The 14,085-nt window shown below is 44.9% G+C and overlaps 1 protein-coding gene across 4 annotated transcripts in view; it reads right to left on the reverse strand.

Moving 5' to 3' along the window:
- PDE1C (phosphodiesterase 1C) overlaps positions 1-14,085 on the reverse strand; it is a 278,643-nt gene that overhangs the window by 20,702 nt on the left and 243,856 nt on the right. For all 4 annotated transcript variants that reach the window (XM_081834768.1, XM_081834770.1, XM_081834769.1 and 1 more), the window contains 3 exons: positions 10,478-10,598; positions 8,776-8,951; positions 7,880-8,179 (listed from right to left, as the gene is read on the reverse strand). In XM_081834768.1, the coding sequence (XP_081690894.1) occupies positions 7,880-8,179; positions 8,776-8,951; positions 10,478-10,598 (597 nt within the window). The remainder of the gene's footprint in view (positions 1-7,879; positions 8,180-8,775; positions 8,952-10,477; positions 10,599-14,085) is intronic.

Genomic DNA, 14,085 nt, shown 5'->3' on the forward strand with positions numbered 1-14,085 from the left:
GGGAAATTCTTCGATGGTTAATCATTACGTAGCCTAAACAGCTCTAGGTAAAGGTAAAGGTAAAGGGACCCCTGACCATTAGGTCCAGTCGTGACCAACTATGGGGTTGCGGCGCTCATCTCGCTTCCGGGTCATGTGGCCAGCATGACTAAGCAGCGCACAGAAATGCCGTTTACCTTCCCGCCAGAGCGTACCTATTTATCTACTTGCACTTTGATGTGCTTTCGAACTGCTAGGTTGGCAGAAGCAGGGACTGAGCAACGGGAGCTCACCCCGTCGCAGGGATTCAAACCGCCGACCTTCTGATCGGCAAGTCCTAGGCTCTGTGGTTTAACCCACAGCGCCACCCACGTCCCTACCCAGCTTTACCAACAGCTCTACCCAGGTACAAAAGAGAGGTATCAGCCGACTTGGGGGAAACCCCACAATTTGTGGAGGTGCAAAGAAGCTTTTGAAAACAAACCTTAAAGCAGGGTACTGATCATGCATATAGGATGCCAATGGTCTGTTGTTGGGGTCAGGAGGTAAACCAGGGCAAAGGGGGATGGAACCCTGAGCAAAAGCAGCGTTCAACAGTGTCCCTTGTTTTTTTCAAACTCTGTGATTTGTACAACTTTTGACACTTGGGCGGGTATTTCCCCACTGACTTCAGGCCACTTGGGGCCTGTATGCATTCTGCTGTTGCTGAAGTGGAGATTCAGATTGGAGCATAGAAAGCCAGACTCTTGGTCTGTTTAGCTTCATTATCTTGCCTTTAACCAGCAGTAGCTGTCCAGGGTTTTGAACAGGACTTCTCCCCAGTCCTATCTGAGATGGGATCTGGGACAGGATGGGCTCAACCGTGGAGCTATGGCTTCCTGCTAAAAGACTGGTTAGATCACACAGGGAAAGAGTAGCAAAGTCCCCTTGTCCTAGTGCCATTGGCTTCTTTTAAAGCTCAAATTAGAACAATGGAGGCAACAAACGGCCTCGGCCCAGTATACCTGAAGGAGCATCTCCACCTCCATCAATCTGCCTGGTCACTGAGGTCCAGTGATGAGGGCCTTCTGGCGGTTCCCTCACTGTGAGAAGCAAAGCTACAGGGAACCAGGCAGAGGGCCTTCTCGGTAGTGGCACCCACCCTGTGGAACGGCCTCCCATCAGATGTCAAAGAGATAAACAACTACCTGACATTCAGGAGACATCTTAAGGCAGCCCTGTTCAGGGAAGTTTTTAATGTATGACATATTAGTGTATTTTTGGTCTTTGTGGAAGCCGCCCAGAGTGGCTGGGGAAACCCAGCCAGATGGGCGGGGTACAAATAATAAATTATTATTATTATTATTATTATTATTATTATTATTATTATTATTATTAACAATCACACATCTTCCCGAGTGTATCTGTTTGGGCCCTTGGGCATCAAACAATTGGCACTGGTTTCAGATTGCTGGCTGTGGACATCAGCCTGGCCCTTCCGTAATGCAACCCTCCCCCCCACGCTTCTGCAAAAAGGAAACTAAAATGGAGAACTCCCAAAATCTGCATCAGACACAATAGGAGGGGTTCTGAAAATGCAGACAGTCCCAGCACAGGAATTCCAACCGGCTTTAGTACTTATGGAATAAACAATATCAGATTTGGCCTTCTTCTAAAATGCTACTTGCCTGGTTGGGAGAAAAGAAATACCCCTGACTTCTGTTTAGATCAGGCATAGGCAAACTCAGCCCTCCAGATGTTTTGGGACTACAGCTCCCATCATCCCTAGCTAAGAGGACCAGTGGTCAGGTATGATGGGAATTGTAGTCTCAAAACATCTGGAGGGCTGAGTTTGCCTATGCCTGGTTTACATCCTAGAGTTCAACCCCCTACAAATATCTGACCAACAAGCTGCACCAAAAAGGAAATTAGCACACAACAAATGGTAAAATAAAGCTTTAAGCCAAAGTTTCTCAGATGAGAATTTTCAGCACAAATCCAGGGGCACGAACTTTGTTTCCCTCTACCAATAAGTGCAATGTTTGTATCGAATTTGCTGTCCAATTTTGAGGAGGAGGTGTCATTTTTGTTCAGCACTAACAAAAAGTTTTACGGAAACACACACACACACACAAATTAGAATCTGTTGTGACTGGATGTTACAACGTAATGGCAAACAATATAAATGGATTTGCAAGTGGGCCCTAACCGATTGCTACACTGATACATATTTCAGAAAATGTCTGCTATACTTTTCAGCCCCCAAATAGTCTCCAGGGCAGTTTTGAGATTAAACACATGTGGTTACTTATATACAGAGTGTGCAATGGGCGATTCATCTCTATCCAGTGCGTTCACATTTCTTTTATTTATTTATTTATTTGTATTCTTTAGCCAACTTAATGTTGCTCACTCGTGTAAGCAAGTTTCTGGATTGCATTCCAGTCAGTGGGGATTAGGGAGGAATTTTGCATGTCGGAAACTCTACAAAATCGTAATGACTGCCAAGAACCACTGGGAGCCTAACACTAAACACATAGAGAGAGACTTTGAATTATTTCCCACCAAGAGCATTCCACCAATGGACAGTCTCACTTCTCCTCCATAACTACTAGACATGAGGATACATGATTCGTCACTGTTGAAAACCACTATGGTACACAACATATGGAAGAAATGCAGTAAGTGTGTCCTTATTTCACATTAACTGGGACTTTGTCATCATGGAGGACAGGCTACATCTAAAAACCCTTCTAAAAGCACTTAAGATGCCTTGAAATGTGTTGATCTGAAATAGCGAGAGCATGAGACTGTGATCCAGCAAAGAAACTGGTGGATCAGAACTAAGGAGGATTCAAACATGGACCAAGCCACACATTCATGGGGGGGGGGCGTCATTTGGCAAAGTCATCTGTCTTTCAACCTCATGTAAAGAGCTTTAAACTGAAAGTAGCCATGGCATATCAGAGATTAGTAACACGTCAAAAGCCTTTCGTGAAGACAACGAAAATTAAAGACTTCATATACTTAAAATGTCTTACTGACACTGAAAGTGCTGTGTAAATAACAAGGAACACACACACAGTTTTCATAAGCTCACACAAGTCATTTGCATGGCACCCGATACATTGCTGCCACAGACTAACAGTCCCTCCTTCATTTGAAATCACTGTCTCTTCCCTTTTTCTTGAACCCTTTCCCACCAATATCACCCAGTTCCATCTCTCCTTGGACCTTGCGTGCTGACCGTTTCCAAATGGCAGGGATCATTCAACTGGCCAAATTCATTCAGTTGGTTGTTTTTATTTTGGTGACATTGTGCAATAGCTGTGAACTGCCAGTTGAAGTTTGTGAAATACATTATGGCCACTAGATGGAAGCATTGCTTGCTTCCTTACGACATGCTGTGAGTGTTTTTCCTTGCCTCTAGTTTTCCTTCGCCAAGAACATGGATTCATAGTTTAATCCACTATTCAAATGCAGCAAATGGCTCTGCACAAACGTGGCAAATTTTCTGCACAGTTGGCTGGAATAATATGCACTTACCCCTCATATTGAGGGTACTGTTGAGCGGGCTTCCTCAACCTCGGCCCTCCAGATGTTTTTGGCCGACAACTACCATGATCCCTAGCTAGCAGGACCAGTGGTCAGGGATGATGGGAATTGTAGTCTCAAAACATCTGGAGGGCCGAGTTTGAGGAAGCCTGCTGTTGAGTGGTGGCCTAATCTGGATAATCAAAGAATTGTAGAGTTGGAAGGAACCCTGAGGGTCATCTAGTCCAACCCCCGCATGCAGGAATCTCAGCTAGAGCATCCATGACAGATGGCCATCCAACCACTGCTTAAAAACCTCCGAGGAAGGAGAATTCACCACCTCCTAAAGGCGCCTGTTAATCCACACAACCATTTGAGCCCATGCAGTCACCAACCGAAGCTCAGAGCAGCTCATTAAAAGCCTATTTACAGAAATATTGTAAAATTAATGAATTTTAGAATGATGTTGGATAGAAATTAAGTGGTTTCCAGCTGTAATGCGTTAAGAGAATATGAAAAAGGGGTTATAAACAGGTAAAAATCTAATGGTAAGGATTTGCTGAACCAACAATTTGAAGTGGAATACAAAAAAGGGAGGTATGAGGAGGTCCGGGAAATAAGCTAAAGGAAAACTAGCAATGGAAAATCTGTGTGTTTTTAACTATTTTTATTTTGTATTTATTTTGTATTTTTGTTATTTTTTTTCATTTTTATTGTAATACTTTAAAAAATCTTAATAAATATCCTATAAAAAAGCCTATTTAAAAACCCCTCAGGCGTCACACATTCACATGTGTGTTGTGTGGAGGATCACTTCAATGCTTTGGGAATGAAAACAAAACATAAAACCCGCTAGCGCTATTCCGGTACCACAAAATATTTGACCATATGTCTGCCCCTACTCCCAAAGAATTCATCCAGGTATGTAGATGCTGTGTATACCTACTGAAAAGAAAAGAAAAGAAAAGAAAAGAAAAGAAAAGAAAAGGTAAGGTAAAGGACTCCTGGATGGTTAAGTCCAGTCAAAGGCAACTGTGGGGTGCGGCACTCATCTTGCTTTCAGGCAGAGGGAGCTGCCATTTGTCCACAGACTGCTTCCGGGTCATGTGGCCAGCAGGACTAAAGAGATTCTGGCACGACAGAACACCATGACGGAAACCAGAGTGCATGGAAACACCGTTTACTTTCCCACCGCTGCGGTACCTATTTATCTACTTGCACTGGTGTGCTTTCGAACTGCTAGGTTGGAAAAAGCTGGGACAGAGCAACGGGAGCTCACCCTGTCGTGGGGTTTTGAACCATCGACCTTCTGATCGGCAAGCCCAAGAGGCTCCGTAGTTTAGACCACAGCGCCGCCTGCAGCGGTGGTTGGTGCCCATTAGGACTTGTGGGGCAGAAAGCGGGGAGTTCATCCATAGTTGGAGCCAGAGCCAAATACTCTTAATATGTTTTCATTTGTTGGAAGCTACCCAGAGTGGCTGGGGCAGCCTAGTCAAATAGGCAGCATATAAATAAATTATTATTATAATTATTAAGCCCGCAGGTAATGTCACCGCCTGGAATGGACATAAGTAGGAGGATGGCAGGTTTGGAGGCTGGCTGAGGGCAGAGATATTGGTGGGGCAGTGCCCCATTTGCCCAGGTAAACCAGCCTCCACTCCTTCCAACACTGGATTTTTCCATTCCAATAGTACGTAGTGCCAATGCGAGGCACTAACAAAATGAATCTGAAACTGATGGCGTGGAACTTAATTTCTAATGATACGGTGCACAGAAGGAGCTAGCTATTTTAAAATTAAAATCATGATAAGCAGTCTAATTAACTCCTGGGGGGATATAATTTGCAAAATGAGATAATTCCACTTCATTGGTGGCCACGTTACACGCTGCCTTTGAAAGAAAAACATTGGCAAACAATGGTGTTTGCATGGAAAGGGTAGCAAATGTTCTGTTTTCTGAGAGCAGCTGTGCACGGGGCAAAGCTATGGAATCAGGCCCAGATGTTTGACTGCTTCTCTCAAGAACATATCCATATGTTCCACTTCCTACGTTCCATTCTCACACAGATTTCAAGTCATTGATAAGAGGGCGCACATTTCTAAACAAGGGTGGGGGAGACTGGCTAGAGTTGACTTGAAATTATCTATTGTTGTTTTGGAGTGAAAAACACTTAATTAACCAAGATATGTCTGTTTTTCATCCAACTCCAAGACATACAGCACTACTTGTAGGAAGCTGCAAAGGGTCGTTTCTCTCCCCCACCTCTTTTTAGGGTATAGGATGCTCACCATTTGGGTTTTTTAAATCAGCTCCCTGAAGCCCTGCTATGTATCCTGGGCTTAGATGAAAAAAAGAGACACCTTCAATTTTCGCATGATTTTCATAAGCCTGGGTCAGTTTTAGTATGAAAGGGGAAACTTATAGACTTTTGGATGGACCTAGGAAGCTCCTGCAGCCAATCAGAAGCCACGGAAGCCCCGTCGGATATTCAGGTTCCAAAAGAACGTTTGCAAACTAGAACAATCACTTCCGGGTCTGCGGCGTTTGGGAGTCAAAACATCAGGGCGTTCGGGAACCAAGGTACGACTGTCTGTATGCACATGTGTGCAGAGCTGAAATGATACATGCTTTCTACCATGCTCCTTTGCCTACAACTTGGAACGGGGAGCATACACAAATGTTTCCTTATTTGGAGCAAGAGGGATACTGATCTAGTAACCATTTCCTGCATTCTGTGTTGGCTGGGTGACGAGGTCGCACAGCTGAACTTGCTTATGTAAATATGCAGCACTTTTACATCAAGACACCCCCTTGTGACCACTGACTGCATGGGTGGCCTCCATTTTACTCTTGCTGCAAATAACCAAAACGGTAATGAAACTACAGCCATTGGGGCAGCAGGGGAAAGAGATGCAACAAACATGGTGAACAAGCAAGAGGTTTTGGGTTGGTGTTTTCTTGAAAGAAAACTTTGCCCTGAAAAAATGAAAAGCGAAGATGTGCAACAGCGCCTTACTGGTAACACCAGTGTGGAGACAAGCCACACTTCACAGTACAGAAGTGTCAAATCCACATACCACAGCTCTTCAACATATTAATTTCATGTCATTTAAAGATTTGGAGTTACGTTCATCTGTCTTTCTGTCCTGAAATGACTTTGTATAGGGTCGGTACCAAGCTGAACATAATATGCCCTTCTTTGAAGAGGACCAACTTGCAAAACTTCCAGAGATCGTTCACCAGCTGTAACTGAGTATTTGAATGTTTTTGTGTCATCAGCAGGACCAATGCTAATGAGATATTAATATTTCCCTTCAACAACCAAAGACAAAAGACTGTAAAAGGGCAAGGACCTGGAATATCCCCATGAATATTACACTCACAAAGTCTATCCTCTACAAAGACACAGAGGCTTTTCCTAAGGCAAGGAGAGTGTGCACATTTGCAGAATTGAATTTCCTAATGAATAGGGTAGCTTAAGGGACTTATAAGAGCTGTTCTTCTAGCTGCATGGTGGAATGACGAGTATAATGAACTCCAAAAAGAAATGATGAAACTGTCCCCAGAGAACAGGAACAATCCCCTAGAATGAGATAGACTAAGTCCAGCAAAGAAAAGCGCTCTTATGCATCCAAGGAGATTAATGTTGTGTATCATTACATTAAAGTTCCTTTCTAAAACTGTACAGGCCACTAAACTAGTGTCCCAGGGAATGACACAGCAGAAATGAACCAGCAGCTGAATGAGACGTCTCATTTGATTCTCTCATTAATTCATTTATATTGAGAGCCATTATCTTTTGCAACGACAACAGCAACAAATTGAACGAAAAAAGACAGCTCTAACCTCTGTGTGTGTGTGTATATCCATTATGTATCTCTCTCTCTCTGTGTGTGTGTGTGTGTGTTTGTGTGTGTGTGTGTGTGTGTGTGAGAGAGAGAGAGAGAGAGAGAGAGAGAGAGAGAGAAAGAGAGAGAGAGACCTCTCTCACACAGACACTTGTTTTTCATTCACTCATTCTAGGATATCATTATAGCAGTGTTTCCCAACCTTGGGCCTCCAGATGTTTTTGGCCTACAACTCCCATCATCCCTAGCTAGCAAGACCAGTGGTCAGGGATGATGGGAATTGTAATTCAAAAACAGCTGGAGGCCCAAGGTTGGGAAACACTGCATTAGAGTGCATATTAGAAAGCAAGACTGGGGTGGCATGGCTATAAGAACCTCATCTGCCCACCTGTACTCCAAATCTCTCAAAGATATGAGCTCAGCATTGCATTATTTGATTATTATTTAAAACACTTCTATCCCACTTTTCCTCCCCACAAAGGAGTTGTTCAAAGCAGCATACAAATGAAAAGTACATTTGCTTCTGTACAAGGACTTACCATTCTGTAAAAGCCGCTTTTGTTCTCCTGCCGTCGCCTTGGACTCCGACTCCTTTTCCACCTGAGTTGCATTTTTCCCTTGAGAAGCTTCATGTTTGCTACCAGCCGTTTGGCGAGTCCCATTCACATTAGTCTTGCTGGCTTCCGTGCTCTTGCTTTCTCCCGAATTGCCTTCTTTACTACTGTCTGACTTGGGGGCAGTGGTTTCCTCAGCCGGCTTTTTCCCTTCGCTTTCTTCCGTTTTCTTGTCATCCGTTCCCTGCTGAGCATTCTCCTCGGCTTCTTTCTTGGCTTTCTCTTCTGCATCCTCGGCAAAAGCAAGGACAACAATGAATGGCAGGAGGGGGAGAGAAAACATCAGTCAGAAGGGCCACTCTCCTCTCTGCAGCCTACATAGCCCATGATCAGGAATGATGGAGGTTGCAGTTCAGCAATATGCTCACAGGTCCTGCCCATCTCATCAGGTGACTAAGACCACAATCCAGCGGCGTAGCGTGGGTTGTCAGCATCCGGGGCAAGGCAAGTAATTTGTGCCCCCTAACCCGGGGCAAGGCAAGTAATTTGCACCCCCTAACCCGGAGCAAGGCAAGTAATTTGCACCCCTAACCCCTAACCTGCCACCGCTGCCAGCTTCTTCTTGCTGCTGCCTGGGCTGGGGTATTTACAGTAAGGTAGCCACGGTGGCGGCGGCGAGTCCGTGTCAGCTGGATACATTTTTGTTCCGACAGGCTCTGCCAGCTGCATAATCACATCTTTACAATAGTATTCACTTAGAGATGCACTGAACTCTTAAGGTCCTTTGCAACATAGAAGCTTTCCCCATATACACACACAGAGACACCATCAAAATCCTGAGTATTTTGAAAGTTCTATGCAAAGAGCTCACTTGCTGTTACCTTTGGTTGCTTGTGCTTTCCACTTCTCCCGGTTTTGTTGCACCACCTCAGTCCAGGTGCTTTTGAAACCTTTGAAGTCCACAGTGAGAATGGAGCAGTTGAGAGAGGCACTTCCTTCTGATCCAGTACTCTTGACGCTTGATCTTTTAACTTCTGAGGGGCTAATGCTATTCAGACTGGGAGAGCACAAGATAAAAGGCGTTAATATTGTATCCAGATAGACCCAAGAGCATAGATGCTAAAGAGACTTTAGGAGCAAAATGTCCATTTTCTTCATCCACTAACTTGACCCTTTCTCCGATTGAGCTTTCTTATCCATCCTCCTGCTGAGGGACACGAGTGGTGCAGTGGTCTAAACCCCAGAGGAAGAGGAAGAGGAAGAGGAAGAGGAAGAGGAAGAGGAAGAGTTTGGATTTGATATCCCGCTTTATCACTACCCGAAGGAGTCTCAAAGCGGCTAACATTCTCCTTTCCCTTCCTCCCCCACAACAAACACTCTGTGAGGTGAGTGGGGCTGAGAGACTTCAAAGAAGTGTGACTAGCCCAAGGTCACCCACCAGCTGCATGTGGAGGAGCGGGGAAGCGAACCCAGGTCACCAGATTACGAGTCTATTGCTCTTAACAATTACACCACACTGGTCTAGGGCTTGCCGATCAGTAGGTCGGGGGTGGGAGTGAGGGTGGGAAACTAAACCCTTTGGAGTCGCAATTTTGCCTTGGTCCCAAGTCTTTTTTCAATGCCAGGCAATTTCCAAGCAAGAGCCAGGATGGGTCAGAAGTGAAAAACTCAGAAAACCATTTTGACATGAGCAATGGCAATCTGGAGTTGCCAAGCCACTTGACGCAATCCAGCAAGTCCAACTATTGCATGTAGCAAAACTGCAGTATCTAAAGGTTGTGTAGAACTTTATCTAGAAGAGTTTATCACTATCTGACCGAAACCTTTATCATGTTAATTTTATTCATCTAATGGTCCTCTAATGGTCCTATTATATGTGTCAATTTGGAACATTGCCTGGCCACTTTAGAAAACATGGGTTGACCACTGTATGCAACATCTGGAACTGGAGGGGATCTTAATATATCCCTTAAATGTTATCCATTCCCACCATGATGAAGTTCTCTTCACAAAGTAAATATTCCCCATCCAGCCATTGGGACATAAGCTATATGATCGTGTCTTAACGCCTAGATTTACTCCAGTAGGACAATTACTGAATACATTTCATGGTCTATCAAACATAGCTACATTCTTCCCTCTTTATGGCTATAAAGTTAATTACATATAGATTATTAGCCATATCTACTATAAATAAAAAGGTTCTCCCAAGCTCCATGTGTGTCTTCTATAAGAAGAGAAACTTTGGGACATGGCATGAACATTCTGCTTTCCCTTCTCGTAGTTGAGAAGCTTCTGTGCACATGAAACAGGGCCAGCTCTATCTATCAGCGTCATGAAGTTGTTAGTTTAATTTAATTTGTTGCTGCTGCATGTTTAGGACTATAGCAGGGTGAGATTTTCTGCCTTAGGTACCAGAATAACGTTGGCCTTGACTTGATGTCAGGAAGAGGTACCATTTTCTGTTCCGCCTCAGGCGGCAGACGTCTTGAGGTGGCCCTGAATGGGGCTCCAGATTCCAACCATTAAGTTCAAGAGAACTGGGAGCTGAGCTGTCAATGGATAATGAACGTAGATACCGACCTGGAACGCCTAAACCCTGTCATGCCAGAGTGGGAGGCTTCCTCAATGAGAGGTGTTACAATCTTCTCTGTCATGTCAGTCAGCACAGTGAAAGTGGGCTCCACAATGAAATCAATAAAACCTGGAAAAGACACACAAAGGCAAGAGGATCAGCTACACTGGTGTCAATGTGTTTGTCAATATTCATAAAGAAATACCTGCAGGAAATGCGTCAAAAGCTCACACTGTGAATCCTTGCACAGGCATTAACATCAAATTGTAAGATTATTCTTTAAAACGGTGAAAATAATTTGCTGCAGTTCGACACACGGCAGATGGGACTGAGATTGTTCTGTGTGGGCTTTGTGGGAATCTGAGTCAAATTCCAAGTACATCTGGTGATGAGTCTGACCCAGCTTGGAGGATGAAATTTATGGAAATGCTCTAATAACAAAGCTAGGAATGCTTCGTGGTCGTGAAGTGTGCAAGGAAAAGTGGCACGGAAGCTTCCCTTGCACTCTGTTCATCTAAACTTTGCTTTTGACTTACCAGCAAGAGTTATCAGAGGTAATTTCATGTATTTTCTGTAAATCAAACCTGATGTTCAGCTATTAGGTCGTTTTGGATGAATAATATAATAACATAAATTGGCTACTAAGGAAGGCTTATTATCAAAAGTAAGTATCTTGTGGTATAGGGTGTATATTTCAGAGCAGGAAAATTGGAAACCACTGTTTATGTATTATTCACCATTTGCAGAGCAAATTAAACAAATTGGGTGCTATGTTACAGAAATGTCTAAAGAAACACCATCCTTGTTAAAAAATATGACCGCTAATGTCAAATGTAATTACAATTTCCCATAATCCACTTATTTAATTTAGTTTGCATGGGACACGGAACCCACTTTCCATCAGCTAGGAGTCATTATATCTTAGCTTTTATATCAGGAAATGAAAGTAATCAGAACAACCATTTAGACTGAGCAGTGGTTCCTAAATCATCTTCCATGTATCATCTGTGGTATAACGCCTACACTAGCAGTCACATTCTGCCTCCTTCCTTTCTCCCAGTCCACAAACAACCTCAGAGGATGTTCTGCAGAAGTACTCATCATCCAGCAGACATGAAGGTCTGTTCCACACATTATATTTTTTATGTATACAATCATACTTTTAAAAATGTACACCTAAAAGTGTGCAGGGATGGACTTTGGTAATCTTTCATAATATGGAGCCCTATGTGAGGCCAAAATTTGGCGCCTCCAAACGGATCTTCTCAATTCTGCGCACACCCTTCGGCTGGGCACCCTGTGCGCCTAAATCCAGTGCTGACATGTAAAATGGAAACTTAAGGGAAGCCCTGTTGGATCAGCCCAAAGGCCCATTTAGTCCAACATCCAGTTGTGATTCAAGGACCCGCCACCCGCTTGAGGATAAGAAAGACACATGGACACGGTATATTAGGTTAAAGGGCTAAAAAAGGCCACAACTTTATTGATTACAGCATGTGAGAGGTATTGGCTTAGGCATTGGATAAAGCAACAGAGCGTGACTCCACCCCTTCAGGGAGGGGTGAGTCTATCAAGGGTTAACCACCAGTGGGAGGAGCCTGTTGATGCAAATACAACTAAAAGCTCCCCCTGATGTCACCAGGGGTCATGCCATGGCCCTAGCCACCAGCAAGGGCATTGGACAGGATCCACAACCACCGGATTCCTTTACCGGAATACCCATAAAGTGGAGGGGTAGGTGATGGCCTCACCCTGCCCTCCAACACACAACCATATTCCAATGCCTAACTGCCAATACCCAACAGTTGTGATGATTTGCTATGAGGTAGGCGAAAAACCAAGCAGCCGATGCCAATTTGCCAGTTGGATAAAAATTCCTACCAGGCCCCTTGGACAACCAAGGCGACCAACCACAGGTCCATAGCAATGTCAAGAACCAAGCAATGAACTATGGGTGGGTGATCCAACAAGAAGCAGCAGCGGAATGGCTGGGAAACGCTGCCGTGGCCACGTTTGAGCGGCTAAACCCCACCCCCAAGCCTCCAGCCTATCGCTCACAACTCCTCCCCTCCTTGAAGAGGAAAGGCTGTCTTACACTACTGCATTTTTAAAAGGTGAAACCAAGCTGATGAAGGAAATGTCCTGAGTTCAAGTGGGGGAAGGGCAGTGAAGAGGGATTGGAGGGGTGGGGGGCAGAGGTGCCAACCCTTGACTAAATTATTGGGGGGTAGGTAAGCCCTGCCCCACAAAATCGATCACATGAAGCAGTGCACGCACACCATCTGAATGGCAATGCCCATCGACCTTGGGGGGCCCAGCCCCCTAAAATATTTTATTGGGGGGGGACGAAGACCCCTCAGCTCCTAGGAGTTGGCTCCTTTGGTGGGGGGGATACATACCAACGCAGTGACAGCCTGCAAAAGTGCAGTAAGAGATCACAAATGGCCTGCCTGCAAGAGCTCCTGTGTGCAATCTTTTCCCTGTCTCAACATCTTACCTTCCAACTGAAGCAGTTCACTAGGTGGGGAGGAGCCACTGAGACCTTCCTGGGCCTATCACTTATTGAGAGGGAAAGGGGTAGGGCACAAGCAGCAAGGAGGTTGGTGACTAGCAGATGCACTAGCGGAGCAAATCCAGTGCTCCTGCTGGTGGATTTGCACTGCGCCAACGTCCCTGCCTTCTCTCCCCTACCCCTCTCTCTCTCTCTCTCTCCAAGCTAAGCAGCAGTGACCCACCTGTTGGGAAATTCTAGCAGTGGCTCAACTGTATCTGCATTCCTCAAAATGGAAGCAGCGAGGCTCCCATCTCTTCATCCCTGAGTGGGAGAAAAGACACTCTAGTGCAGCCTTTCTCAATCTGTGGGTCCCCAGATGTTGTTGAACTACAACTCCCATCACCCCTAGCTAGCAAGGCCAGAGCTCAGGGATGATGGGAGTTGTAGTCCAACAACATCTGGGGACCCACAGGTTGAGAACAGCTGTCTAGTGCATGAACAGGAGGACGAGGAGGAGGAAGAGGCCACTGCTGTCACCGCCAACCAGAAACGTGAAAGCTTAGAGCGCATAAAACACTGTAGGAGGTTAGTAGTGCGGTTTGGGAATCACCTAAGATAGGCCTTTGTTCCTGATCAACATTTTAAAAAGAATCCAGGGACCAGTTAGTTAATGCACAGCAGGTTCAGATATCTCAGCGTGGCATAAACTCCATGTGATCATCAGTGTTTGCCCAGCACGTTCAGAAAGTGTGGGCTTTCTCCTTGCCAGGCAAAGGGCAAAAATGAAAGGATGTCACTGCAGTGATCAGTGAAAAAAGGCACTGATGACAACAAGGAGCAAAGTCTCCAATCAAACAAGCCTCCCACAGCCTCCGAGAGAAGAAAAAGCGTTTGCATCTTTTGAGCTTCCAGTTGAGCAACCGAAAATTCTTGGCTTGGTGTTCTGCAGCAATTTGGCCTGGCTGACGAGAGAGCAGACTGGATTTTCAGATACTGGCGCTGGACTTGTGGTGAAATACCGTCCTTAGAAAATAAGCTGGTCTTTAAAAACAGGCCTTGACAGTTAAATTGCTTCATTTCACCTGTGAAAGCATTTGTCTCGATGCAGAGGGTAACTCCGCC

The sequence above is a fragment of the Podarcis erhardii genome (assembly GCF_964252035.2).
Source record: "Podarcis erhardii genome assembly, chromosome: 12".
NCBI classification, from domain to species: domain Eukaryota; kingdom Metazoa; phylum Chordata; class Lepidosauria; order Squamata; family Lacertidae; genus Podarcis; species Podarcis erhardii.